Source organism: Sesamum indicum, linkage group LG2, assembly GCF_000512975.1.
Source record: "Sesamum indicum cultivar Zhongzhi No. 13 linkage group LG2, S_indicum_v1.0, whole genome shotgun sequence".
In the NCBI taxonomy this organism is placed as follows: domain Eukaryota; kingdom Viridiplantae; phylum Streptophyta; class Magnoliopsida; order Lamiales; family Pedaliaceae; genus Sesamum; species Sesamum indicum.
This window is the reverse complement of record NC_026146.1, coordinates 4,346,998-4,372,576: the sequence shown is the minus strand read 5'-3', so window position 1 is coordinate 4,372,576 and position 25,579 is coordinate 4,346,998. Positions and strand designations below refer to the sequence as shown.

General features: G+C 31.7%; 2 protein-coding genes and 2 long non-coding RNA genes across 6 annotated transcripts; 2 read left to right on the top strand and 2 right to left on the bottom strand.

Moving 5' to 3' along the window:
- On the bottom strand, positions 8,943-11,483 carry LOC105179584. Of its 3 annotated transcripts, none has more exons than XM_020691966.1 (3): positions 11,205-11,483; positions 11,023-11,071; positions 8,943-10,492 (listed from the first exon to the last, which is right to left on the bottom strand). In XM_020691966.1, the coding sequence occupies exon 3, from the start codon at positions 10,451-10,453 to the stop codon at positions 9,215-9,217; it is 1,239 nt and encodes a 412-aa protein (XP_020547625.1). In that variant the 5' UTR covers positions 10,454-10,492; positions 11,023-11,071; positions 11,205-11,483; the 3' UTR covers positions 8,943-9,214. The 3 variants fall into 3 exon arrangements, with proteins under 3 accessions (XP_020547625.1, XP_011101525.1, XP_020547626.1); XM_011103223.2 differs by having other exon boundaries at positions 8,943-10,778; positions 11,205-11,482; XM_020691967.1 differs by lacking the exon at positions 11,205-11,483 and having other exon boundaries at positions 11,023-11,198.
- LOC110011619 lies at positions 12,520-16,322 on the top strand. Its single transcript, XR_002286669.1, has 2 exons — positions 12,520-12,925; positions 14,084-16,322. It is a non-coding gene; the product is annotated as an uncharacterized LOC110011619 (long non-coding RNA).
- On the bottom strand, positions 14,426-17,076 carry LOC110011620. Its single transcript, XR_002286670.1, has 2 exons — positions 16,405-17,076; positions 14,426-16,284 (listed from the first exon to the last, which is right to left on the bottom strand). It is a non-coding gene; the product is annotated as an uncharacterized LOC110011620 (long non-coding RNA).
- On the top strand, positions 17,951-20,567 carry LOC105179579 (sm-like protein LSM3A). The gene is made up of 3 exons (XM_011103218.2): positions 17,951-18,169; positions 19,538-19,633; positions 20,220-20,567. Exons 1-3 carry the CDS (start codon positions 18,053-18,055, stop codon positions 20,298-20,300), a joined length of 294 nt encoding a protein of 97 aa, XP_011101520.1. The 5' UTR covers positions 17,951-18,052; the 3' UTR covers positions 20,301-20,567.

Genomic DNA, 25,579 nt, shown 5'->3' with positions numbered 1-25,579 from the left:
ATATTAATTTATATATTTTATTTTTATTTATAATATATTTGAAAATATATAAAAAATTTATTTATTATATGCACGCAGGAACAACATGTCACAACAGCTAGTATAAAAAACACTCTCTACACTGCCACACCAATCTTTTGTAAAGTCAAAACTACCCTTCAACTAATATATAACAGACTTGTCAAGTTTTAAAATTTGATATTAACTGATAAACTAAAATTTTTATTTTTTATTGTAATGTAATGTAATATATCAATTTTTAAATTTTATTTTATTTTTAAATTTGATATTAACTGATAAACTAAAATTTTTATTTTTTATTGTAATGTAATGTAATATATCAATTTTTAAATTTTATTTTATTTTATAATATTTTAAAGTATGAAATATTTACACGTGGAAACAACGTGTCACAACTGTGAATAGTAACAAAAAAAAAATTTAAATTACTTACACACAGCCGAGTGTATTTCAACCGTGATGAAGATGTTGGTAATAAGGAGAGTTAGTTAACCAAAAATCATCATGTAAACCACATGCAATTGTGGGTGTGTTAACAACGGTTACAGGGTGTGCTGAAATAATGGAGATGCTTAGCTTAGCTTAGGTTGGAAACAAAAGGAAGGCAGGCGGGCAGGCAACCTCATCACACCCCCTCACTCACTCATTCATTCATTACCTCTTCAACCTACTTACCTATGTACATTGCTTTTCTTCACATTTATTACTTCAACCAACGGCAACTTCCCCCTCCTCTTTTCTCCAATTTTCGTTTTCTCTAAATTCCTTTTTTGCTACCGTAAATTAGATTTATTCATTTTTTGCCTCTCAAGTTTAGTATATTCCTAATCACGTCCCCTATTTTTAAAATTTAAGGACGTAGACAAGTGGCTAGTGTTTTAAATTAAGTCAGGCTATTACGTCAAAATGGCATATATAATTTTGAACTAAGGGACCAAAATTATAATTTTTGCACAACGTTAAGTAACAAAAATACAAAAATCAATATGATACGACTTGCAACCGATCGGTGCTAGCTTCATGGTCTTTATCTTGAAAAAATATCACAATAAAGAGAGGAGAACTTGGGGCTTATAAACCGTTCAAACTCATAATCTGGAATCTCGATGGGGGACGGCGTGCTAACATCACAATGAAAAAATAACTTTTAGTAACTTAATTTCCGCATTTTAGAAATGACAAATATTATACTATGAAACTGAAGACTAATCTCTTAAAATTTTAATTTTTCTTTTAGTTAATATTTATATCTTCCTTTAATTATGAGAGTAAGTAAAAACAGATGTGGGCTATACAAATACTCTCTTTTTGATGAGATATATATATTTTTTTAAAAAATAAATAATGCTTTCAAAATTCTTGAGCGAGGATTGTGTATAATCATGTCATCTCATTGTCACCTACACAAATGAAAGAGAGTTATAGATGTCTATGCATGGAAAAAACAATGTGCATGCATGTCACATGACATGTTATTTCTATCAATTTAAAATTTTGAATTAGACGGTGATTAAATAGAAACACATGCAGCGGCTATCAACATATTAATAAGGGTAAGTTGTGTTTACACCTCATCGGGTTAATTTAAAATACACAAACATTTATACTTTTTATAAAATTAAGTTATAATTTTTGAGATTATAGTTGTAATTATAACTGCACCTCCGATTCAGATGCAAATCTTACACAAACACCTCTTGAAAAATATTATATTAAAACCCGTCAAGGGGTGTAGTTGTAGTTTTATAAAAGATAGGGGTATTTGTGTAATTTGAGTTAATGTTAGGGAATGTCAAATGTAATATACCCTATTAATAAATAAATGGATAATTACACTTTCCTCTCCTGAGATTTGATGTAATTACACATAGACCTCCTGTCGTTTGAAAAATTATATCTCGTATCGCTGAAATTTGCTTTTATTTAACATATAAGTCTCCTTATTAGTCAAAATTCATCGAGTTTTGATGATATTAAAAAAAAAAATGAATGAAAATTAGTATTTATCCTTGATTCACTTAAAACTGACTTATTACAGGTTCACTAATTTTTTTCTAACTAAACTACCCTTATAACGGTGAAGATAAACTTCCTCACTCGCATTAGCGTGGTAAGACGTATGAGGGTAATTTGATCATAAAAAGATTTATTTGACATGCTATAAGTCAGTAATAAATCAATCAAGGGTAAATATAGTTTTTTTTTATTTTTTTTTAATATCAACAAATTCGGTGAATTTTGATTAACGGAGGGACTTATTCGTTTGATGGAAGCAAACCCCCGGAATGCTAAATAAAATTTTTTAAACTACAAAAAATTTATGCGTAATTACACTAAATTTCAGAAAAAAAAGTATAATTATCCCATAAATAAACTATAAACACTTTCCTATTTGAAAAAGACCTCAATATGTAAAAGGGATAAAAAATAATAATAATGACTACCCTAGCCTCCGTTCATTTTACCTAATTTCATATTTTCAAGATTAATTTAAGTAGAAGTTTCAAGGACTTCGTATATTTTGTTAGTATATCTAAGTCGTATTTTCACATGTTAGGATTTTTTTAATTTATTCCTATTTATTATAATTTTTTTATATTGTATCTTATAAATTAAAATTTTTCTCAATTTTAATTTTCATGTGCATTTTATCCAATAATTAACAAAAAATGCACGTGAGACTATTAACGACTCCGTTAACGATTGGATGAAAAATACATGTAAGGACTAAAATTAAAAAAAAAATTCAACCTCTAGGATGTAATGTGGAAAATCCTAACCAATGGGACTAAATTGAAAAAAATACCCTAACATATGAGATCAAAATTACAATTTTCCCTGTTAGTATATGTTTTAATAATGTGTACAGAATTCATTTGCTTGATTTATTATTTTCTATTCTTTTTTTTGGTATGTGTATATTTCAAGTATTATTTTTTTTTTCTCTTTCTAGTGTTTTTTTTTCCTTCATTACATGATAACATTAATATTTCAATAAGTAGAACAATGCATCGGTTTAATTAATACAATAATATAACAAATACAACGAAATAAACTATAATAACTCACATAAAATAAAATAAATACTCACACGTTTAGTGATTTGAATCGAATTTTTTCAGGGATCTCGATTCTAACCACTAACATCCTTAATCTCACAATTTAAGATATGTCCAATTGTTGACTAATGATTTCCACAACTTTTTGGTAATGTTTTAACATGTCACACACAACTAGTTTCTTCTTCTATACTACCTTAGCAAGCATCAAAAGGTTGAATGAGTTATAAATTAGAATTTTGACTTGTGTTGTTCTATTGCAGGAACGTTCGTCAAATCCCTCCACGCCTTGTCCTAACTAACTCCTTGTAAAAACATTAGTTTTTCGTACTTGGAGAAAGTTTGTACTGAATAGTCGTAAACTCATTGATGGACAACGAAAGCCGACAAGTTTACCAAAAAATGTAACGTCGGCGACAAAGACCTCTTGGAGATATAGATAATATAATACATGTTCGTTAGAAAATCAAGAATTTATTTAATATATATTTATTAAGGGGGAGAAAAAAAGGGTTTTGTCGTTCGTTTGATGATCATGCGACTTGAGTTTTTTCTAATAGAAGTCGTGGTTTCTATCAATTGCAATAATTAAGATACTGATAAATACAACGAGCAAAATTCTAAGAAAATGATGCAAAATTCTAAGAAAATCATACAAAAAGCAATGTTAATATTACATCATGTTACCAAGCGTTGAGGGCCTGACCCATGTGAATTATTTATTAACATTTGTCCTAAAATTTGATACAATTATAAATATTTTTTTATTTTTTGAAAAATTATAAATGCCTTCTTGATTTTAATATTCGTGCAATAACAAACCCATTACGTTATTTTTTTATCCAATTTTTATAGTGAACTGTCAAAAATATTCTCTTAAGTTATAAATTATAATTTTATATATTTCTTTTAGTTCTGCATAATACTGTGAACTAGTATTCTCAATTGATTATTTACTCTACCAACATCAATTTTTTATATAAGTTTTTCAAACTTTTTCTCTAAAGAAAAAAAAGAATTTAGCAAGGATAAAGTAGTAATTTTAACCTCACATTCTAAAGACTACATAATTATTTCTCATTTGAGGGGAGTATTTATAATTTTACAAATAACAAGAAGATATTTGCAATTAAACTAAATTTCACTGAAATCAATGCTCTTTTTTTTTTTTTTTTTATAATGGGATCTATATATATATTTGGGGTTAAATGCAATTTATCCCATATGATATGTGAATGAGCAAATACCCCCTCCGTGAGAAAGGAATTAGCGAATTATCCTATGTGTTTTAAAAAAACGAAGCAAATTACCCCCTATCAATGGTATAGACTTTAGATAGGATGGTAATTTGCTTCTTGTTCCAAAATATAGAGGGTAATTTATCATTTTATTTTTTACAGAGAATTTTTTACTTATTTCTTATATCACAATGGGGTAAATCGTATTTTTCCTATATATTTATAATCTCAAAATCGAGAAAATTGTAAGGAAATGAATAAGTTACGAAGATGACGTACCCCTATTCTTCTCACATCAACAATTAATAATATAGTGCCAAAATAATGCTTGAATCTCTAACTATTAAATAGTTTGGAAGTTAAATTTACAAGTTTATAAAAATAATTTCATCGATCTTATTTGTTTAAATCCGTAATCGTTTAATTTAAAAAATATATATATACGTCCATCATCTAAATTTTTTCATCAAATTCTAATATTAATCCAAACGCAGACGTAGTTTTTATTTAGGGTTAGATATATTTTTGGTCCTGTAATTTTGAAATTTTAGTATTTTTATTTTTCTATTTTTCTATAGTTGTAAAATTAGCCTTGTAATTTTTCGACACTTTGCAATTTGGTAATTTTGATGCTGAATTTTTCAAAAGTTGCCGAAATAAATCATGTGCTCCTCTCTATTTTAGTATTTTTATCCTTTATTCTTTCAAGAGTTGCAAAAAAGTTCTATATTTTTTTGACAGTTCGTAATTTTGACCCTTCCATGTCAAATTTTGTAAAATTGTCGGAATAAATCATATGTCACGTTCTTTTTTTCTTAATTTTTTTGTCCATGTTAGCAAAAGCGAATCATTTAAAATAAAAGTCCCAATTTAAATAACCACGTGAGCTCAACATAATTAATTCCGATGACTTTTGCAAAATTCAACACCAAAATGGTGTCCAAAATTACAATTTTTTTATAATCCTAGAAAGATAAAAAATAAAAAATTCAAAATATCAAAATTATAGGACGAAAAATATATTTAAGCCTTTCTATTTAGATATAGAATAGAATTTTAATGTCAATAGTAGGATAACTTATTACTTATATAATGTATATATATATATATTATAATTTATAATTTCCATAGACATTTATACGTGAAAAATAGTAAATAACTTTTATAATTTCTATAGACGAAGGCGATATAACCATTAGACAATACAGTATATTTATATGCAAGTTTTGACAACTGTATTATACGCATCATCATCTAATTAGTAGGTGAAATAATCATAATTTTCTTACAATATTTGTCCTATTTGGTTTGTCTCTTTCCCAATAATATATGTAATTGCTAATACCTAACAAGGAAAATATAATATTAGGACATATTAATTAATGATGTTCATCACACATATATATATTCATCTCATTCCAAATTAATTGGAGGAATTCCAGTGTGAAAACAGGAAAATGTTAAGAAGATTCTAAGTACTCCAATCCTCCTATCAATCATCATGATTTAAAAATTTATTTTGATATAATACATGCAACGAATTACTATTTGGCTTTTCAATTCCTAAATAACATACTTGAATTAAAAAAAAAAAAATACTATTGCCTACCATTCTAACGAAACTACTCTTATAACAATGCGAATATACTTCATATGCATTAAAGTCCGAAATTGTATAAGGATAATTTGATCATAAAAAATTTATTTGGGTCTGTACTAAATTAATAATAAGTCAATTGAGAATGATTTTAGAGGTCATGTCATCATGTGTTCGAACCCCGCCATATATGTGGATGTTATCTACTGCATAGTAGGAGTTGTTGTCTACTATAATAGTAAGTGTTGTTGTCTACTATAATAGTAGGTGTTGTTGAACGGGATATGATTATTGTAATAATATTTGTTAGATATTGATGTCGATAGGAATTATTATAATTGTAATCGATTTATTTCAATTAATATTAATTCATCGCTCTTACTTTAAAAAAAAAGGTCAATTCAATAAATTTTTAACTAATAAAGAGACTTATTTGTTAGATGAAAGCAAACATTAGAAGCACTATATATAATTTTTTAAACCACAAAGAATTTACATATAATTATACAAAACATAAATTATGTGGTAGTAGGCAAAAAAGAAATCAATCTTGTCATACATAGTTCTCAACTTCTACACTAAAAATAGAAGCAAATTGGAGTGAAAGCAATAATTGAAGTGATGGAGATTAGGGTATGATTTGAGGAAATTGGAAGGAGTGATCTAATGATTATCTTCTTGATTATAAAAATGAAGAGAAATAGAGGGAAAGTCTTGTCATGAAGCCACAAAAGTCTTATCATTCTTATTATAATAATAAGGAATCTCAATTAATCAGCCTAATAAAACACGCTAAGAATAATTTAACTTCACATTTAGTAGACACTATTATTCTCTATTCAAAATATTAATTTCTATCATAAATAAATAAAAGAAAAATCTCCTCAAATCTCAACCCTGTCTGAGAAACAAACAAAGTGAAACCAAAGAAAAGAATTCATGCAATAAGGGGGCTTGTCTGCAAATAACTTTTTCTACTTGTGTTGTAGGAAGGAGTTTTTGAAAAAAAAAATTATAATGAGTTTTTTTTATTAATTTTGTATAGTTATAAATATTTTTTTACTGTTAGAAAAATTATTAATATCTTTTGATGTTTGATAAAATTATATAATTATTGAACGAAAGTTTGGAAATATCTACTTTGTTGTTGCTGGTTTTTTTGGTAAAACAAAAATTATAAAAAAAGCTGATGCAGTGAAATTTCCTTCTTGTCCTACTAGTCCACAATTTTTTTTAGAAGATAAAAAAATAAGTAAAATAATTTCATAATCCATAAGGGTATTTTAGATAGTTCACCATAAAAATAGATGAAAACTTGGAAAACTAACATAATAGGCTAGTTGTTGGATAAATATTAAAATCAAGGGTATTAATAATTTTTCAAACGATACGTAATGATTGTACAAAACATCGTAAGAGCTCGTTATAATTTATAAAAAGAGAAAAAAGTTGAATTGAAGTGTTTGAGGATGACATGGTAAAGATAAACTTCAAAATAGCTATAACTTTACCAAAAAGCTTTCAAAAAATTGGTAAAAAAAAAAACTGATAAGTAGTTAAAATAAGTGATCACAAATGCATGTAAGTCTATGTGGATCCATTATGAGGGAGGTCCATGGAAACGGTTAGTGGTTTAAAAAGGTCACTCTTTTGGGCCCCATATGGACCAAAGTGAAGCACTCTTAAAAGCCCAAAATGAGCACCCAGTGTCTGAGATCCCATGTGCCACCAGATGACAGCCCACCAATCAAGATCCAGAGAGAGACGTATGCTTACATTGCTCTCATGTCTATTTCACAATATTAACTTTGTTACTTGTGTCACATTCCATGATCCTTCTCACACCAATGGATAAGCTTCCCATTCATAGCTACTTTGCCACCATTTTATTCACAGAAACATTATCTTCCAACCACTTTCACCCAAACACAATAAAAAACCAGACAAAGTGTAGTTAATTACGATAAAATTATTGACTTATGTGCTTGATTTTAGCGTATCGAGGAACTATGTATCTCTAAGTGGTAATAATAGAAATAAGAAAAGAGCACACGTGTTCCAGGCAAAATATATTGCTATAATTCGTCTCGATCAACTTTAAACATCTCTATCACGTCTTATTTCATCGCAATCCTTCTTGCTTATTTCCCTAATGCTTATATATTCATTTTATTTGCAGTTTTAAGATATACATAGGTTGTTCAATCATTACCTAATACATGACTAAATATAGAAAGTCATACACTGAGATTCAGACAAACAAATACCCTTTACTTTTTTAAGACTACTCTGGTTTCTTATGTTATAACAAGACTTAACAAATCTGCCTGACTGAGCAGCATCAGTAGTTCTGACACTCTTTGGTCATTTTCATCATTGCTGCTTTACATTTGGCCTTCAACTTGTAACTTTTCACAAATAGACATATGTTGTACTAAAATTCACAAGGTCTACACTTCTAACCTATGACGGCTTATGATAAGATTGGTGTGCAGTTGTTTGAGGTATCGTCCGTTTGACCGGAGCTTCACAACAAAATGACCAGAGCGCTCAGGCCGCTTGGTTGCAAGAGTTCCATTCTGGTGTAACAGGCTTATATAGTTATATTCAAATTGTTACCGAATTTTCAACCTTAAAAAGTCGAAAATTTGCAGGCAGAAGTCACCCTTAGAACAAAGCTTCCGTCTACTTTGTAACACGATCGGGAATTGTACTCAGACAATGCTCCTGATGTTTGGATGAAGGGAAAACAAACTTAAATGCTGAAGCAAAATTCAGGAGATATGGTACATTTGGGTTAAGAATACAGCATTTGTACACATGCATATATGCATAGACATTTGATTTTTGAACTGCTGCTGCGTGAATCTGTGTTTGCATATGCACCGGTTGTGGACTAGACGTTACAGGTTATTTCTTCATTGACTGAAAATTTTATCGTTATTTCTGTATGTGCATCTCTCAGTGCCTGTATCGATCATTTGCAACCAAGCTACGAGGGTAACACATAGAAGAAAACCAACAAAGTACGCAAAACTAAAGCCTTCTATAAATCATAAATTTTTGCGAGGATAGGTTAACAGAAATCCCTTAAAAAGATGTTCCGAGGAGAGCATAAATATTACTAGTATGTGCATTGAAGTACAGTGAAAACTTATACAATGCACAACCCTGTAGCTTGGGGATCTCCGTCGGAACAAGCATGCTAATATGCTAAATCCTAAACCAATAAACAGAAGAAACCGGCAGATACATCTTTGGGTTCTCGATGGTTAGAAGGCTTTGCTGACCAAGGCAAATTAATTGTTGTCCATGCCTATTTCTTTTTGTCTTAGCTCCAATGCCATACGTTCGTTCTCTAATTTCATTCTCTCAATTTCCATTTTCATCATCTCTAGTTCCCTGTCCTTTTTCCGGCAAAATCTCTCCCATTTGAATCGCTCTTTGTCCAGCTCCAGTTTTTCTGCTTGTATATGTAACCTCCGTTCTTCTAACTGAAGATTCTTCTGATTTGCCCACTGCTTCTGTAGCATATTTGTTTTGGTACCTTCAGGTGGGACTAGATTCCCATCACCACTGGCATTTTCTGACTGAAAATTAAAAGCTCGGTTGCAATCTAGTGATGGACTTCCGAAATTAAAATCTTCACGACTCTGACATTGCTTTGCCCTCTTCATGGAGCTCCCTGGCAACCCGTATGCTCTGTGATCTATGGCTTGATTCTCCTCAGATCCATCATGATCATCATATTCAGCTTCTTGTTCAGCATCATCGTTGTCATCATGCAGATGCCTCTTCATATCACTGTCATCATGATCTTCTCTAGGCATAAGAGCTATTCGTAGAGAACGCTGCAGTTCAGGATCAGGAGGCAGATGCAACCTGTTGCCATTATGGTAAGAACACATCTCTTCATAGTGCAAATGCTTTGAGCTGAGAATTTTTCGAACTTCCTCTTTGGCTTTCTCAGAGATGTGATCCATCACGTCCAGAAGTGCTGGATTCTCAACCACTTCACAAGAAGTTCCTCTTCCAAGGATCTCATTAAGCCTCTTGTACCTTTTGTTGAGGTCGTTGAATTTATCCTCACACTGCTGAGGTGAAACAAAATGACCCCTTTCAGCCATGACTTTTGAAACTGACTTCCACTTTCCCTTCTTCTGTAAATTCAGTAATCTCCTCCTCATACCCCCCATATATTCGGTAGCTGCCTCCTCACTAATATAAGAAACAGCCGTGATTAACAGCCTAACCATCGTGTCAGTCCATTTTACACGCTGCCATGGGGAAGCCTTCTTTCCTTTGCTCGAATCATTGCGACCATCACCAGCATCTTCCATGAAGCTAGGTTCATCCTCATCACTCGCAGATTTCCCCCTGTCAAGTTTATTGTATTCTGCCAACGAAACCAGCTGGTCACAATCTTGAGCATTCCCCATTGTAAGCGGGAAATTCTCTTGAATCATATGATGGGCCACTGATGATCCTTGTCTAGGATGAGAGTTATGCATATGATGATGATGATGAAAAACTCTCATCGGCCCTTGCAAATCAAAACCTCCATAAGAAGCATTCCCCTGCATAGTACTTCCCGACGATAAATTGCCTTCCATGATTTGCTCCAACACACTTTCAGATCAAACAACGCAACAAAATCCACTTCACAAATTAAATTCTGCGTAGACTACCTCAAACTTACACTCTTAACATCGCCAGCCGGCCTAACAACTATTAATTATCCGTACTCAATTCTCTACAGCTCAGTAACAACCAAACACGTTTCTCTAACCCGTCACCTAAGCAAAAACCAAAATTTTCTAGGGCTATCCTAAAACCCCAACTCATCAATGGAATCAACTCCTCCTGCAAAAGGACATGCAACTTTCAACAAGAAATCACATAAAGCAGTATTCTACTCCTGATTTTGCTAACTTCAACTCATGGAAAAGAGCCCACCAACAGAAACCGCCCCTAAATTAAAAGCAAAACAACCCACCGCCAGAAAAAGTAAAAAAAGATTCAATCTTTACCAAATATTCAGGAAAATTCAACAATCTCAAAACCAACATATAAGGGGGGGGAAATTACTTTCTGGTGAATAACTTACATGAAACCGATGAAGTACAAATCAAAATTGGACCTTTCACCTGCGATACCTGAAAATCAAGACACATATCCAAATCTAAACAAAAACCTGAACAAAACTTTCAAACAAACAATTCTGCATACTCATAGATGGAGAATTTTCAATAGTGGACAAGAAATAGGAGAAAAGTTGAAGGCTTTTACCAAGAACTCAAAAAGCTCTGTTCAGGAAAGCAAATCTAAAGGGCCCAGAAAGCAAATCTTTTTCTTCACACACACTAAAGACACAAGCACTGAAGCACCTCCTATAAAGAAGGCCAATGCTTTTGTCATCAGCAGCTGAAGAATTGCAGAGAGTCGTACGACTTATGTGTATTATAGTACAGGTTTATTGCAACTTGTGAGGGACATGATTGGTACCTCCGTCTATAATAATCTTTTTCTCCTCTGAGGAGAGATGTAATCTGATTCATGTTAGCTGTCCGATTGCGGCTTTTATGTGTATTTGGAGGAAAAATGTATTTTTAAACTTGGCCCTTTTGCTTAGAAAGTACTTGCACAGTTTTGGTTTTGTTTTGTAGAAATAAGAAAGATTGACTGTGTCAATGCTGAGAATATTCTTTGATTCATTTGAAAGACTAGCATTTGATTTTACAGTGAATTAAAAAGATTCTTAATCAAATTAGATTTAATCTAATCAAATAAATTTGATATACTTATTATATGATTGATCATTTTTTCTAAATTATATATCGATCATACTTCAAATGTATCGTATTTATAATAAAATTGGTTTATGTGATGTTAAATCTCGTTTAGATTAAAATTTTCTAGTAATGGGATGATTACAAAATATTTTTGGGGATCCTGATTTCTTAATTACATGTCAATTTATACTGTATATTGACTGAAATGATTTAATTTGAGAAGATTATTTGAAATAATTTCATAATTATTTGAATTCTATTAACTTTTACATAATATAGTCAGAAATGAAGGTTTAAGAAAAATTAAAATTTTATGTTATATGAAAAAAATTGATATATTTGTTATTATGAATCTAAAATTTTTAAATTTAAATTTATCGATCCAAACACAATATTATATAATTTGCAAGAGAAAAAATAAAAATATAATTACGACAATTGATGTAATCTCTAAAAAGATATTAAAATAAAAGATACTACAATAATTATAGTTGATGTGCTATATTTTTTTCATTAAAATTGTGAAATGTATTTAAAGTATGTTCAAAAGTATTATTACAATATCCGATCAAAAAGTATTTAAATAGAGAAAAAAAAAATCTCACAAGCAATCATAGTCAAAATACCACAATTTAATATTAAAGAGTTGAAATTAAATTTTAGCCAGTGGAAATGAATAAATAACTTTTCACATATACTCGTTTTCGAGACAGTCCAATGATTCGATTTGCGTTTGAGCCTTGAGATTGTTCACTAATAAACCAAAAAAAATTCTGCATGTTTGCTCATTCTTACTGCTTCAAATATGTATAAATGAAAAAAGAATTCCTTTTTCACAGAATAATTCGAGGTTGAAAAATTGCATCTACGTATTTATTATGTATGTGCGATTGTACGTAGACTAAACCCCAAAAGCACTTACGAGTTGCACTTCTGTTTAAAAGCAATTGGCAGTGGCAACTACGTTTTACGAAAGGTTTTAGAGTCCTGCAGAGTTTAAAAAATAAAGGAGTCCGAATATTGGGCGTGAGGCCGAAACTCGCAAGATACTGTATCAAGATTCAGTTTCTATGTAAAGGGCAGAGAGAGAAAGCAGAGGAAATGGCGAGCGAAGAGGAGAGCGCGGTGAAGGAGCCGTTGGACCTCATTCGTCTCAGTCTCGACGGGCGTATCTATGTCAAACTCCGCCACGACCGAGAGCTCCGCGGCAAGCTTCATGTCTGTTATTTCTTCTCTCTCTCTCTCTCTCTCTCTCTCTTTCTACACATATATATGTATATTTACGGAGACTGTTTGTATCTCTTTTGTGTTTGGGTTTGCCCTATTTTTCTTGCATGTAATTAGCTGAATTTTGGTTTTGAGGTAGGGGAACATCGAAATTAGGCGAAATTCGGTGTGCAGAAAATGAAGGATGATAAGGGGCGGGTTAGGGTTTGGAAAGGTTTCGTTCTTTTTGTTGATTGGGATTTGTTGAAGTACTGTTAGATTTGTAGATTTTTTTCCCTACTTCTTTTCGGTAAAGTTTTAATTTTTGTTTTTTCATCAGTTATAAAGAAGTATCCTGCGGAACTGCTCATTGTCAATAATGTTTTAGTGAATTAACTTTGAAAGGAATATCTGACTTCTTGCTTTATTTTGGAGTAGCCTAAAGTTATGGTCCCTCAAATGCCTGCCTGTTGTTCTAATTCTAATGCTGCAACAACACAACATACGCGTCTATGAATTATGTAATTCACACCTGATCTTATTTTCTAATAACTACCTCATTCGGTGTTTGTTCAGGGCTTTCAGTCAGCACCCAACAGAAAGTAATTCTTTTAAAATGATTTGTGTGGCTACTGGCTAATGGTGCTTTACAATCTGATTATTGTCTGTAAATTTTGCTTGTGCTTTCAGCTATATTCGTGTTACATTTATTGCACTGCGAATGTAGCATTTCCTTTGTGGAGTGTATTTGGGGACATGTGAATATACTAAGGGATTTGACTAAGATCTATACTTATGATGAAATAGTGAAAAACTACAACCTCCAAATTTCAAACTGGAAAGAAAGCATAGCAGGATTAGAAGAAATAATTGGCATTAGAAATAATATATGATGTGAAGTAAAGCATTCATCAGAACTGTTGATTCGTATGATAGGTCTGCCCGCTATCTTACATGGCCTCAGTGGTACTCATTGATATATATATGTGAATGAACAAACGCCGAGTATAATTATTTATTTGGTTGCTGTAATTAACGGATTGTGTTATAGTCTTCACCAATATGTTTTGTTCTTCAATGTTGTTAACAAGTGTACTCAGTATGCAACTTTTAATAACTTTGTTTCCTTCTTGCAATGACCTTCCACTTATTATGATATCATGTTGGCAGGCCCTTCTTGCAATGCCCTTCCACTACCTCATTCGGTGTTTCTAATAACTATCATTCTCCTTGTTGTATCGTGCACATTGATTGAGACTCAATTCTTCATTGAGCGAGACCATCTTGGGAAAGCAAAGAAGATCTTACAATCGTTAAGAGGATCGAACACAAAGGTCGAGTTCACAAAATCAGACATAGAGATCGTGTTCACAGAGTTAGTGGCGTACACAAAGAAAAAACAACCAATAGAGGCTCTGCGAGAAATTATAAGACCTCGCAACCGTCCTGTTTTGGTGATCAACAGCATTGAGTCGATATTTGGAAAACTTTCTGGTGAGGTTTTTTCTCCAGTCTATTGGCTATGAGTGACATGAGTCGTTTCTTGCTACTTTGATTGTTGCGTTTGTGGACCTAATAACTAAATTGGTTAGCCCATTTCTTATTGGACGTTTTAGGAAGAGGAAAGTATTTTTTATGGCATATTTAAGCGCAATTATTCCACTAGTATGTCTACTAATTAGTCTAACATATAAATAATTATTAGAATCGTTTTGAATTTTTTAATTATTTATGTTTACTATATATTTATCTTTATGTGCAATTATAGGTTTGCGTTGGGATTCGGTTTCATTTGAATCCAGACGCGCATCATCATTTCAAACCTCGCAGAGCTACCATGACCATTGTTTTTGTGTTATTACACATAAATGGAAGTGGTGTTATATTTGGACCAAACGGTTGACTTAATTCAACATTTCCACCAGAGTGCGACGATCTTGCATTATCGTACAATTTCTGTTTAGAAAAACTAACAACTTTTATTATAAATCAAATGTTTTTTCACCTCCTATGCACATTAATGGAATGGACTTTCTTTCTTTACTTTGCACTATGCCTTACTATGATGCTCTTCAACTTAGCGTTCGTTATAGAAACGTCTGGCATAGAATAACATGCATTGGCTCAAAGGATATGGAGCCATCATTGGTTTTAAAAGCGGTATATGTCCAATTTCGACGATATAAGATAAATGATATGTTCATCTGAATTGGAATTGGACATATACCGCTTCCAAAACCAATGATGGCTCCATACCCTTTAACCCAATTCATGTTGTTCTCTGTCAGACGTTTCTGGAACAAACGCTAGGTTGAAGAACATCATGGTAATGCATAGTGTGGCATAAAGAAAGAAAGTCCATTGTCTTAATGTGGAAAGGAGGTGAAAGAATATCTGATTTATAATAAAAGTTGTTAACATTTCTAAACAGAGATTGTACGCCGATGCAAGGTCGTCACACTCTGGTGGAAATGTTGAACTAAGCCATCCGTCTGGTCCAGATATAACACCACTTCCAACTATGTGTAATAACACAAAAACAATGGTCATGTTAGCTCTGTGAGGTTTGAAATGATGATGTGCGTTTGGATTCAAATGAAAGAGAATGCCAACGCAAACCTGCAGTTGCACATAAAGGATAAATAGATGATAAACATAAATAATTAAAAAACTCAAAACGATTATAATAATTGTTTATATGATAGACTAATTAGTAGACATACCAGTGGGATAATTGCGGTTAAATATGCTATCAAAAATACTTTCCTCCTCCCAAAACGTGCAATAAGAAGTGGGCTAATCGCTTTAGCTATTAGGTCCACAAATGCAACAACCAAAGCAGCAAAAAATGATTCGTGTCGCGTATAGCCAATAGACTGAAGGAGAAAAGGACCATAAAAAGTCAACAAGTCTCCACTAGAAAATTCTTCAAATACGGACTCAATGCTGCTGATCACCAAAACGGGACAGTTGCGAGGTCTTATAATTTCTCGCAGAGCCTCTATTGGTTGTTTTTTCTTTGTGAATGCCACTAATTCTGTGAACTCGACCTTTATGTCGGATTCTGTGAACTCGACATTTGTGGTCGATCCTCTTAGCGATCGTAAGATCTTCTTAGCTTTCTCAAGATTGCCTCACTCAATGAAGAATCGAGGAGTCTCAATCAGAGTGCACGATACAACAAGGAGAATGATAGTAGGAATTCCTCCTGCTCCCAGTGACATCCTCCATCCCCAAACGTGGAAGTAAGATGCTATATAATTTATTGCTGCTGCTAAAATGGTACCCAACGTCTGTGGCCATCCAAAAACCATTGATATGGTATAATATGAGTCTTTTGGAGCAGTTTCTGAGTGTATAGTAGGAATCACCTGCAAAAAGTCATAATTTATATGTTACATTATTGCAATTCGTGTTGTGGTTTGAAATATCATGTCATAAAATGTGTCATTAGCCAAAAAGAAAGAAATATAAGAAAAAAATTATATGACCTGATATAAGAATCCCATTCCACATCCGCATAATAGTATGCCAATGATCTCTACGTATAAGTGCGGGAACCATGAAATAAGTACTTGTCCAATTAAGAGGAAGATTGCTCCCCCTATAAGCACTTGTCTTCGTCCCCAGCGGATTAAAATGAAGGATGGTATAGTACCGATGATCACCATGACATGAATCGCTGAAGAACAGAGAAAAACCCACTGATTTCTGTAACACAGAAATCATCTGTATTGCTTTTCACTTGCTTCTCAAAAATAATGTGAGATATGCGAAATTGATATTCAGGTAATGCAAATACACCACCTGTTAGGATACCACAAAGTTGTCTGTTAATAAAAATTTGCAAGTAGGAAATGATAAGGATTAGAGAAGACAATAGCAATAACTTTTCCAACCAAAAAATATCTACATATGTTGCATAGAGTTAGGTTCTTTATCTGACTAAGAAAAAATAATTGGGGAAATTAGCTTAAAATTGAAAGACAAACATAGAAAAAATAAAACTCTTAAGCAGAACCAAAAGCTATGCCAACAGTTAGTTCCACCTTTTTCACTCAAACAAATATCAACACTTTCACCTAACAATGTTGAATGTCCTGTCCTGGAGCCACGTAGGGCTTATACTCAATGAACATCTTTCTGCATTGTTTTGTTTGTGAAAGGACTGTTTGGATACTAACACATTCATCCTTCTTTAATACATATATATATAACAAGTGGAAATATATTAATTTGTAATATTTCATCTATTGATAGTGAATATTTTTTTAGTAAATCAGTTAAAATTATATTATAAATTTAAATTATCAATAATCAATATACAATAATCTAATATATATATATAGAGAGAGAGTACTATTAGGCCCAACACATTCGTATCTCTATACGCCATGGTCGAAGTCAAACACCACTTATTAATGTATTCATTTTTCTTTTTAAATGTTATATATTATAATAATTTGATTATAAATGTACATATTTTTTTAATTATAATCAATATTAAAAATTTATTAATAAAAAATTACAAATGTTGCAAATATTATAATGAATACAACTAATAAATTTTTAGCATTCATTATAGTTTAAAAAATATAAATTTATAATAAAACAATCATAATATATAATAATAATAATATACTAATATTAAAAATAATATATTTTTTATAATTAATTGTTAAAAATATTACAATGAATACAAATATTATAATATAGTTATATTTTTATTTTAATTTATGTAAGTTATCGTAATTTAATTATCGTTACAATATTAATATCTTGTCGAATTGAGTTATTATTTTGTATATCGAAATAAGTTATTATATATAATATAAATAATTCATAAAAAAATTTGAATTCTTCAATTCAATAAATAAATAAATACATCAATGTTAACATTAATTATGATTAAAAAATATTTAAATAATTATAATATATAATGATAATATATATATATATATATATATAATATCTCTAAAAAAAAACAAAAAACAGAAAAGATCAAAGCTCTCGACAGTCAAGGCTGTCAAGGTGCAGAGTTTAAAAAAGAAAGGGGTCCGAATATTTGGCGTGAGGTCGAAACTCGCAAGATATCAAGATTCAGTTTCTAAGTAAAGGCAGAGAGAGAAAGCAGAGGAAATGGCGAGCGAAGAGGAGAGCGCGGTGAAGGAGCCGTTGGACCTCATTCGTCTCAGTCTCGACGAGCGCATCTATGTCAAACTCCGCCACGACCGAGAGCTCCGCGGCAAGCTTCATGTCTGTTATTTCTTCTCTCTCTCTTTCTTTCTACACATATATATGTATATTTCGGAGACTGTTTGTATCTCTTTTGTGTTTGGGTGTGCGCTATTTTTCTTGCATGTAATTAGCTGAATTTTGGTTTTGAGGTAGGGGAACATCGAAATTAGGCGAAATTCGGTGTGCAGAAAATGAAGGATGATAAGGGGCGGGTTAGGGTTTGGGAAGGTTTCGTTCTTTTTCTTGATTGGGATTTGTCGAAGTCCTGTTAGATTGGTAGATTTTTTCCCCCTACTTCTTTTCGGTAAAATTTTCTTTTTTGTTTTTTCATCAGTTATAAAGAACTTTTCTCGGAACTGCTCATTGTCGATAATGTTTTAGTCAATTAACTTTGAAAGGAACGTCTGACTTCTTGCTTTATTTTGGAGTAGCCTAAAGTTACGGTCCCTCAAGTGCCTGCCTGTTGTTCTAATTCTAATGCTGCAACAGCACAACATACGCGTCGATGAATTATGTAATTCACAGCTGTTCTTATTTTCTAATAACTACCTCATTCGGTGTTTGTTCAGGGCTTTCAGTCAGCACCCAACAGAAAGTAAATCTTTTAAAATGAATTGTGTGGCTACTGGCTAATGGTGCTTTACAATGTGATTATTGTCTGTAAAGTTTGCTTGTGCTTCCAACTATATTCGTGTTACATTTATTGCACTGCGAATGTAGCATTTCCTTTGTGGAGTGTATTTGGGGACATGTGAATATACTAAGGGATTTGACTAAGATCTATACTTATGATGAAATAGTGAAAAACTACAACCTCCAAATTGCAAACCTGAAAAACTGGAAAGAAAGCATAACAGGATTAGAAGAAATAATTGGCATTAGGAAGGTGCTATTTAAGTAAATGGCTGGATATTTATCTTCATTCATTTTGTTAAATTCTTATTCACAGGTAATTATGTTCAATTGATTCTTTTTGGAACAAAGAAGTGTCTTGAACTGGTGAAACATGTTCTGTTATGCTTCAAATAGTCCCAAGACAAAGTTCAAGTAGGTAATAAAAGCTCTAATATATTTTAACGAAGCCGTAATTTGGTTTCTGTAATATATGATATGAAGTAAAACATTCATCAGAGCTGTTGATTTGTATGATAGGTCTGCCAGCTATCCTACATGGCCTCAGTGGTACTCATTGATATATATATGTGAATGAACAAACGCTGAGTATAATTATATATTTGGTTGCTGTAATTAACGGATTGTGTTATAGTCTTCACCAATATGTTTTGTTCTTCAATGTTGTTAACAAGTGTACTCTGTATGCAACTTTTAATAATTTTCTTTCCTTCTTGCAATGCCCTTCCACTTATTATGATATCATGTTGGCAGGCTTATGATCAGCATTTAAATATGATTCTGGGTGATGTCGAAGAAATTGTTACAACTTTGGAGATTGACGACGAGACATACGAGGAAATTGTCAGGGTATGCTATAATGCCATAAGATAACTGTTACTTTTCTCCGGTTCTTTTGTTTGTATCTCCTTCAAGCATATAATGAAGTAGTGTCCCTAGGTCACTAGATACCAGTTGTGTTTTGGCTAAGATGACTGGGCAATATCCAGTTATTAATTTATGCCGCATGAAGTTGGGTCATACCAGACAGAAAGTTAAGCTCATGATAATTGTCGCACTAAATCAAGCTTGGTTGAGTTGTGAACAATTCCATATTTGAGGATTGACATTTTTTTGGTCACTTGGAAACAAATATAAGGAGCATCATATTATGACAAAGACCGCATGACCCTATATGTTAACAACAAAGAATCAAGGTTTTCCTTGAGACCAGGTTCTGTTTGGTCCACAGCAGGAAAGAGAGGATTGGGATTCTTCCAGTTTCCTCTCCCCTTAGATCCCTATCTTATCCTGAAGGCTGTGCTAATGCTACTGTTTTGAATATGCAGACTAACATCTTCAGTTGAATAACTAAGTTGGAGCTAGTATTTACTTCAAATTCTGACTGTAATAAGTTTTATCTGTATGTTATTTCTGACATTGATTGTCAATCCAGACTACAAGGCGTACGGTGCCTTTTCTATTCGTCCGAGGGGATGGCGTCATATTGGTTTCACCTCCACTGAGAACAGCCTAATGCAGACAATCAAGCAACAAAATTTTCGAGCACCAAAAAACAAGTTTTCTGGTGTAATTCTATATTCTCTATTTTCTTTTGTACCCAATTAAAACTGGAACTTCTGGAATTGTCGTGTATTTTCAGTTCAAAAGATTTTAGACGTAGGAATCCATAATTCTTAGCTTTTACTAGTTGAACTGGTTCTAAACTCCAAAAGGGGCTGAATTTCTAATGATGCCTCGTTCTATTGGACAAAGTTATTGCATATGCGTTCCGTCAGGAAAATACCCTGGAGCTAGTTTTGTCCCTTCCGTTTGCAGATTTTTCATCCAATTTTTCTTCAACTGAAACTGAAAATATCGTGGACCAAGAGAAATTCTTACCCCCTGATACATGGAAGCATTATGTCAGGTGTTTCAGTAACTGAGTTATATTGACGAATTAGGCTTTTTGAGTGCCTCTTGATCACCATTATGGTACAGCAGGTTTTCTTGAAGCTTTGGTAAGTATTGCACGAGATAAAGACAAAAATAGATAAATAACTTTTAGGTTTGTTGCATTCTGGAAAATAAATGTATATTAATACTTAGAGAAATGATAAATAGATGTCAAAATATGATGGAAAGTTCTCCTGCATGGGTAATTAAACGGGTACACAATAATAAATTTTGAAATGAGCACAGGCTGAAAATTGTGTTGATGCTGAAGTCAAATATAACTATTTGGAGGGAAACAAAATTGGAGGGACACATGCATCATTCTACAACAACTACCACCCTTGTACTGTGTATACCCAAGATATCATATACTATGAAAACAAAGTTACATAAGAGGAGCAGATAGCAGTAATTTTGGTCAAAAAAAGTTTCATTATTATACAACACGGTCATTGCTATATTGATTAACTGATGAAACAGAATAAAGAAATGTCAAGCAACTCAAGAATAACCACACTGCATATTGATATTAGGGTAACTAAATTGGAAAACTATTTACTAGGTTTATACAAAAAGCAAAACTGAATGATATGATTCTTACCACCATTTACTATTCTCAACATACTCATTACCATATTATAATTGGATGCGATTCATACCACCATCACTAAAATTTCATTAACATATTTCAGGGACTAAGATCTCAGCCCGGCTTGAACAATGTGGATATTCTGGTAAGAATTGTTAACTTTTAAATTTAAATTCAATATTTTAAAGAATCAAAATTAACATTGTCCAAATTATCACAGGTTTGTGGTATTCCTATTGACTTTGTGGAGGCTGGCAATAACATGGAGACGCATGCATACCATCACTGATGATGCTAACTTTGATTCTTCAGGTAAAACCACTTGTAAAATTGGAGTGACACATGCATCATTCTACAGCAACTACCACCCTTGTACTGTGTATACCCAGGATATCATATACTATTTAAACAAAGTAACATAAGAGGAATAGATAGCAGTAATTTTGGTAAAAAAAAGTTTCATTATTATACAACACAATTATTGCTATATTGATTAACTGATGAAACAGAATAAAGTAACAAAATTGGAGTGACATATGCATCATTCTACAGCAACTACCACCCTTGTATTGTGTATACCCAGGATATCATATACTATGTAAACAAAGTAACATAAGAGGAGCAGATAGTAGTAATTTTGGTTAAAAGAAGTTTCATTATTATACAACACGGTCATTGCTATATAGATTAACTCGAATTTGGGTGGGTATAGCTGCAAGAAAGGTCATCAGCTTAAGGTAAAATTTCTGCATATCCTCCAAAATTTCCCAAGAAAAAGTCTTACCAAATAGTGCGTTGTTGATGTTGTTGTGCTTGGATGTATGGGTTTGACGTTGTTGGTCGAGAGTGAATATGTTCAGAGGAAAAAGAACAGAGTTACACAAGTTGGAGAAAGAAGAAACTAAGTTATGTTTAAATGCTTATGATGGTTACTTTCTTATTTGAAATGTGCACAGGCTGAAAATTGTGTTGATGCTGAAGTCAAATATAACTATTTGGAGGGAAACAAAATTGGAGTGACACATGCATCATTCTACAACAACTACCACCCTTGTACTATGTATACCCAGGATATCATATACTATGTAAACAAAGTTACATAAGAGGAGCAGATAGCAGTAATTTTGGTCAAAAGAAGTTTCATTATTATACAACACGGTCATTGCTATATTGATTAACTGATGAAACCGAATAAAGAAATATCAAGCAACTCAAGAATAACCAAACTGCATATTGATATTAGGGTAACTAAATTGGAAAACTATTTACTAGGTTTATACAAAAAGCAAAACTGAATGATATGATTCTTACCACCATTTACTATTCTCAACATACTCATTACCATATTATAATTGGATGCATAAAGTAATTAAACGATGATATGCTTGTCACATGTAATTTAACATTTTCATAAGGCTGGTCAATATTTATAATTAATATGTTTTGAAAGATGTATTAGATCAAACTTAATATTAGCACAAACTTATGAGATAATTATTAGGCTAGTTTGAAAGTTTAAAAGTTTGTTCATCTATAAATACCAATAAGTAGTTGAAATTTTGTAAGACAAGTAAAAAGAAATTTCTTTGAAATTCATCTTAATAGTATGCTTTTATTCCATGTACAGAGTAACATATGAAATTGAACAGCACATAGAACTTGCCACATATATAATGTCGTGCAAAATACTATACAACCATTCAATTGGGAAACACTGTTGTAGTAAACAGCACATATGGTGTAGCTATGCCGCATAGTCTCAGTGAAAGAGGAAACAAAGATGTCTGCAATTTTTGAAGCGCTAGAGATGTCAGCAATTTTTACAACTATTTTATTTAACTTGTCATTTCTATGTTCCTTGGCGCATAAACTAATTAAACGATGATATGCTTGTCACATGTAATTCGACATTTTCAATAGGTTGGTCAATATTTATAATTAATATATTTTGAAAGATGTATTAGATCAAATTTAATATTAGCACAAACTTATGAGATAATTATTAAGCTAGTTTGAAAGTCTAAAAGTTTGTGCATCTAGTTTGAAAGTCTAAAAGTTCATTATTATACAACACTGTCATTGCTGTATTGATTAACTGATGAAACAGAATAAAAAAATGTCAAGCAACTCAAGAATAACCAAACTGCATATTGATATTAGGGTAACTAAATTGGAAAACTATTTACTAGGTTTATACAAAAAGCAAAACTGAATGATATGATTCTTACCACCATTTACTATTCTCAACATACTCATATGGTGTAGCTATGACGCAAAGTCTCAGTGAAGGAGGAAATAGAGACGTCTGCAATTTTGAAGTGCTAGAAATGTTTGCAATTTTTACAACTATTTTATTTAACTTGTCATTTCTATGCTCCTTGGCGCATAAAGTAATTAAACGATGATATGCTTGTCACATGTAATTCGACATTTTCAATAGGTTGGTCAATATTTATAATTAATATATTTTGAAAGATGTATTAGATCAAATTTAAGATTAGCACAAACTTATGAGATAATTATTAGTCTAGTTTGAAAGTCTAAAAGTTTGTGCATCTATAAATATCTATATGTAGTTGAAATTTTGTTAAGACAAGTAAAAAGAAATTTTATAGAAATTCATCTTAATAATATGCTTTTATCCCATGTACAGAGTAACATATCAAATTGAACAACACAAAGAACTTACCACATATATATTCTCGTGCAAAATACTGTATAACCATTCAATTCGAAAATGTTGTTGTAGTAAACAACACATGGTGTAGCTATGCGCATAGCCTCAGTGAAGGAGGAAACAGAGATGTCTGCAATTTTGAAGCGCTAGACTTGTCTGCAATTTTTACAACTATTTTATTTAACTTGTCATTTCTATATTCCTTGACACATAAAGCAATTAAATGATGATATGCTTGTTACATGTAATTTGACATTTTCAATAGGTTGGTCAATATTTATAAGTAATATATTTTGAAAGATGTATTAGCTCAAACTGAATATTAGCACAAAATTATTGGATAATTATTAGGCTAGTTTGAAAGTTTAAAAGTTTGTTCATCTGTAAATACCTATATGTAGTTGAAATTTTTTTAAGACGAGTAAAAAGAAATTTCATATAAATTCATTTTAATAATATGCTTTTATCTCATTTACAGAGTAACATATGAAATTGAACAGCACATAAAACTTGCCACATATATATTGTCGTGCAAAATACTATACATCCATTCAATTGGGAAACACTGTTGTAGTAAACAACACATACGGTGTAGCTATGCCGCATGGTCTCAGTGAAAGAGGAAACAGAGATGTCTGCAATTTTTGAAGCGTTAGAAATGTCTGAAATTTTTACAACTATTTTATTTAACTTGCCATTTCTATGCTCCTTGGCGCATAATGTAATTAAACGATGATATGTTTGTCATATGTAATTCGACATTTTCAATAGGGTGGTCAATATTTATAATTAATATATTTTAAAAAATGTATTAGATCAAACTTAATATTAGCACAAACTTATGAGATAATTATTAGTCTAGTTTGAAAGTCTAAAAGTTTGTGCATCTATAAATATCTATATGTAGTTGGAATTTTGTAAGACAAGTAAAAAGAAATTTCATAGAAATTCATCTTAATAAAATGCTTTTATCCCATGTACAGAATAATATATGAAATTGAATAGCACAAAAAAGTTGCCACATATATATTCTCGTGCAAAATACTGTACAACCATTCAATTCGGAAATGCTGTTGTATTAAACAACACATATGGTGTAGCTATGCCGCATAGTCTCAGTGAAGGAGGAAACAGAGATGTCTGCAATTTTGAAGCGCTAGAGATGTCTGCAATTTTTACGACTAATTTATTTAACTTGCCATTTCTATGTTCCTTGACACATAAAGCAATTAAACGATGATATGCTTGTTACATGTAATTTGACATTTTCAATAGGCTGGTCAATATTTATGAGTAATATATTTTCAAAGATGTATTAGCTCAAACTTATTGGATAATTATTAGGCTAGTTTGAAAGTTTAAAAGTTTGTTCATCTATAAATACCTATATATAGTTGAAATTTTGTTAAGACAAGTAAAAAGAAATTTCATAAAAATTCATCTTAATAATATGCTTTTATCCCATGTACAGAGTAACATATGAAATTGAACAGCACATAGAACTTGCCACATATATATTGTCATGCAAAATACTATACATCCATTCAATTGGGAAACACTGTTGTTGTAAACAACACATACGGTGTAGCTATGC

Bases quoted from the DNA above. Each gene is read 5' to 3' on its own strand.
- LOC105179584 (XM_011103223.2), bottom strand. From the start codon at position 10,528: ATGGAAGGCAATTTATCGTCGGGAAGTACTATGCAGGGGAATGCTTCT.
- LOC105179579 (XM_011103218.2), top strand. From the start codon at position 18,053: ATGGCGAGCGAAGAGGAGAGCGCGGTGAAGGAGCCGTTGGACCTCATT. The intron at 18,170-19,537 runs GTCTGTTATTTC...TCATGTTGGCAG, and splicing joins AGCTCCGCGGCAAGCTTCAT to GCTTATGATCAGCATTTAAA. The intron at 19,634-20,219 runs GTATGCTATAAT...TTGTCAATCCAG, and splicing joins CATACGAGGAAATTGTCAGG to ACTACAAGGCGTACGGTGCC.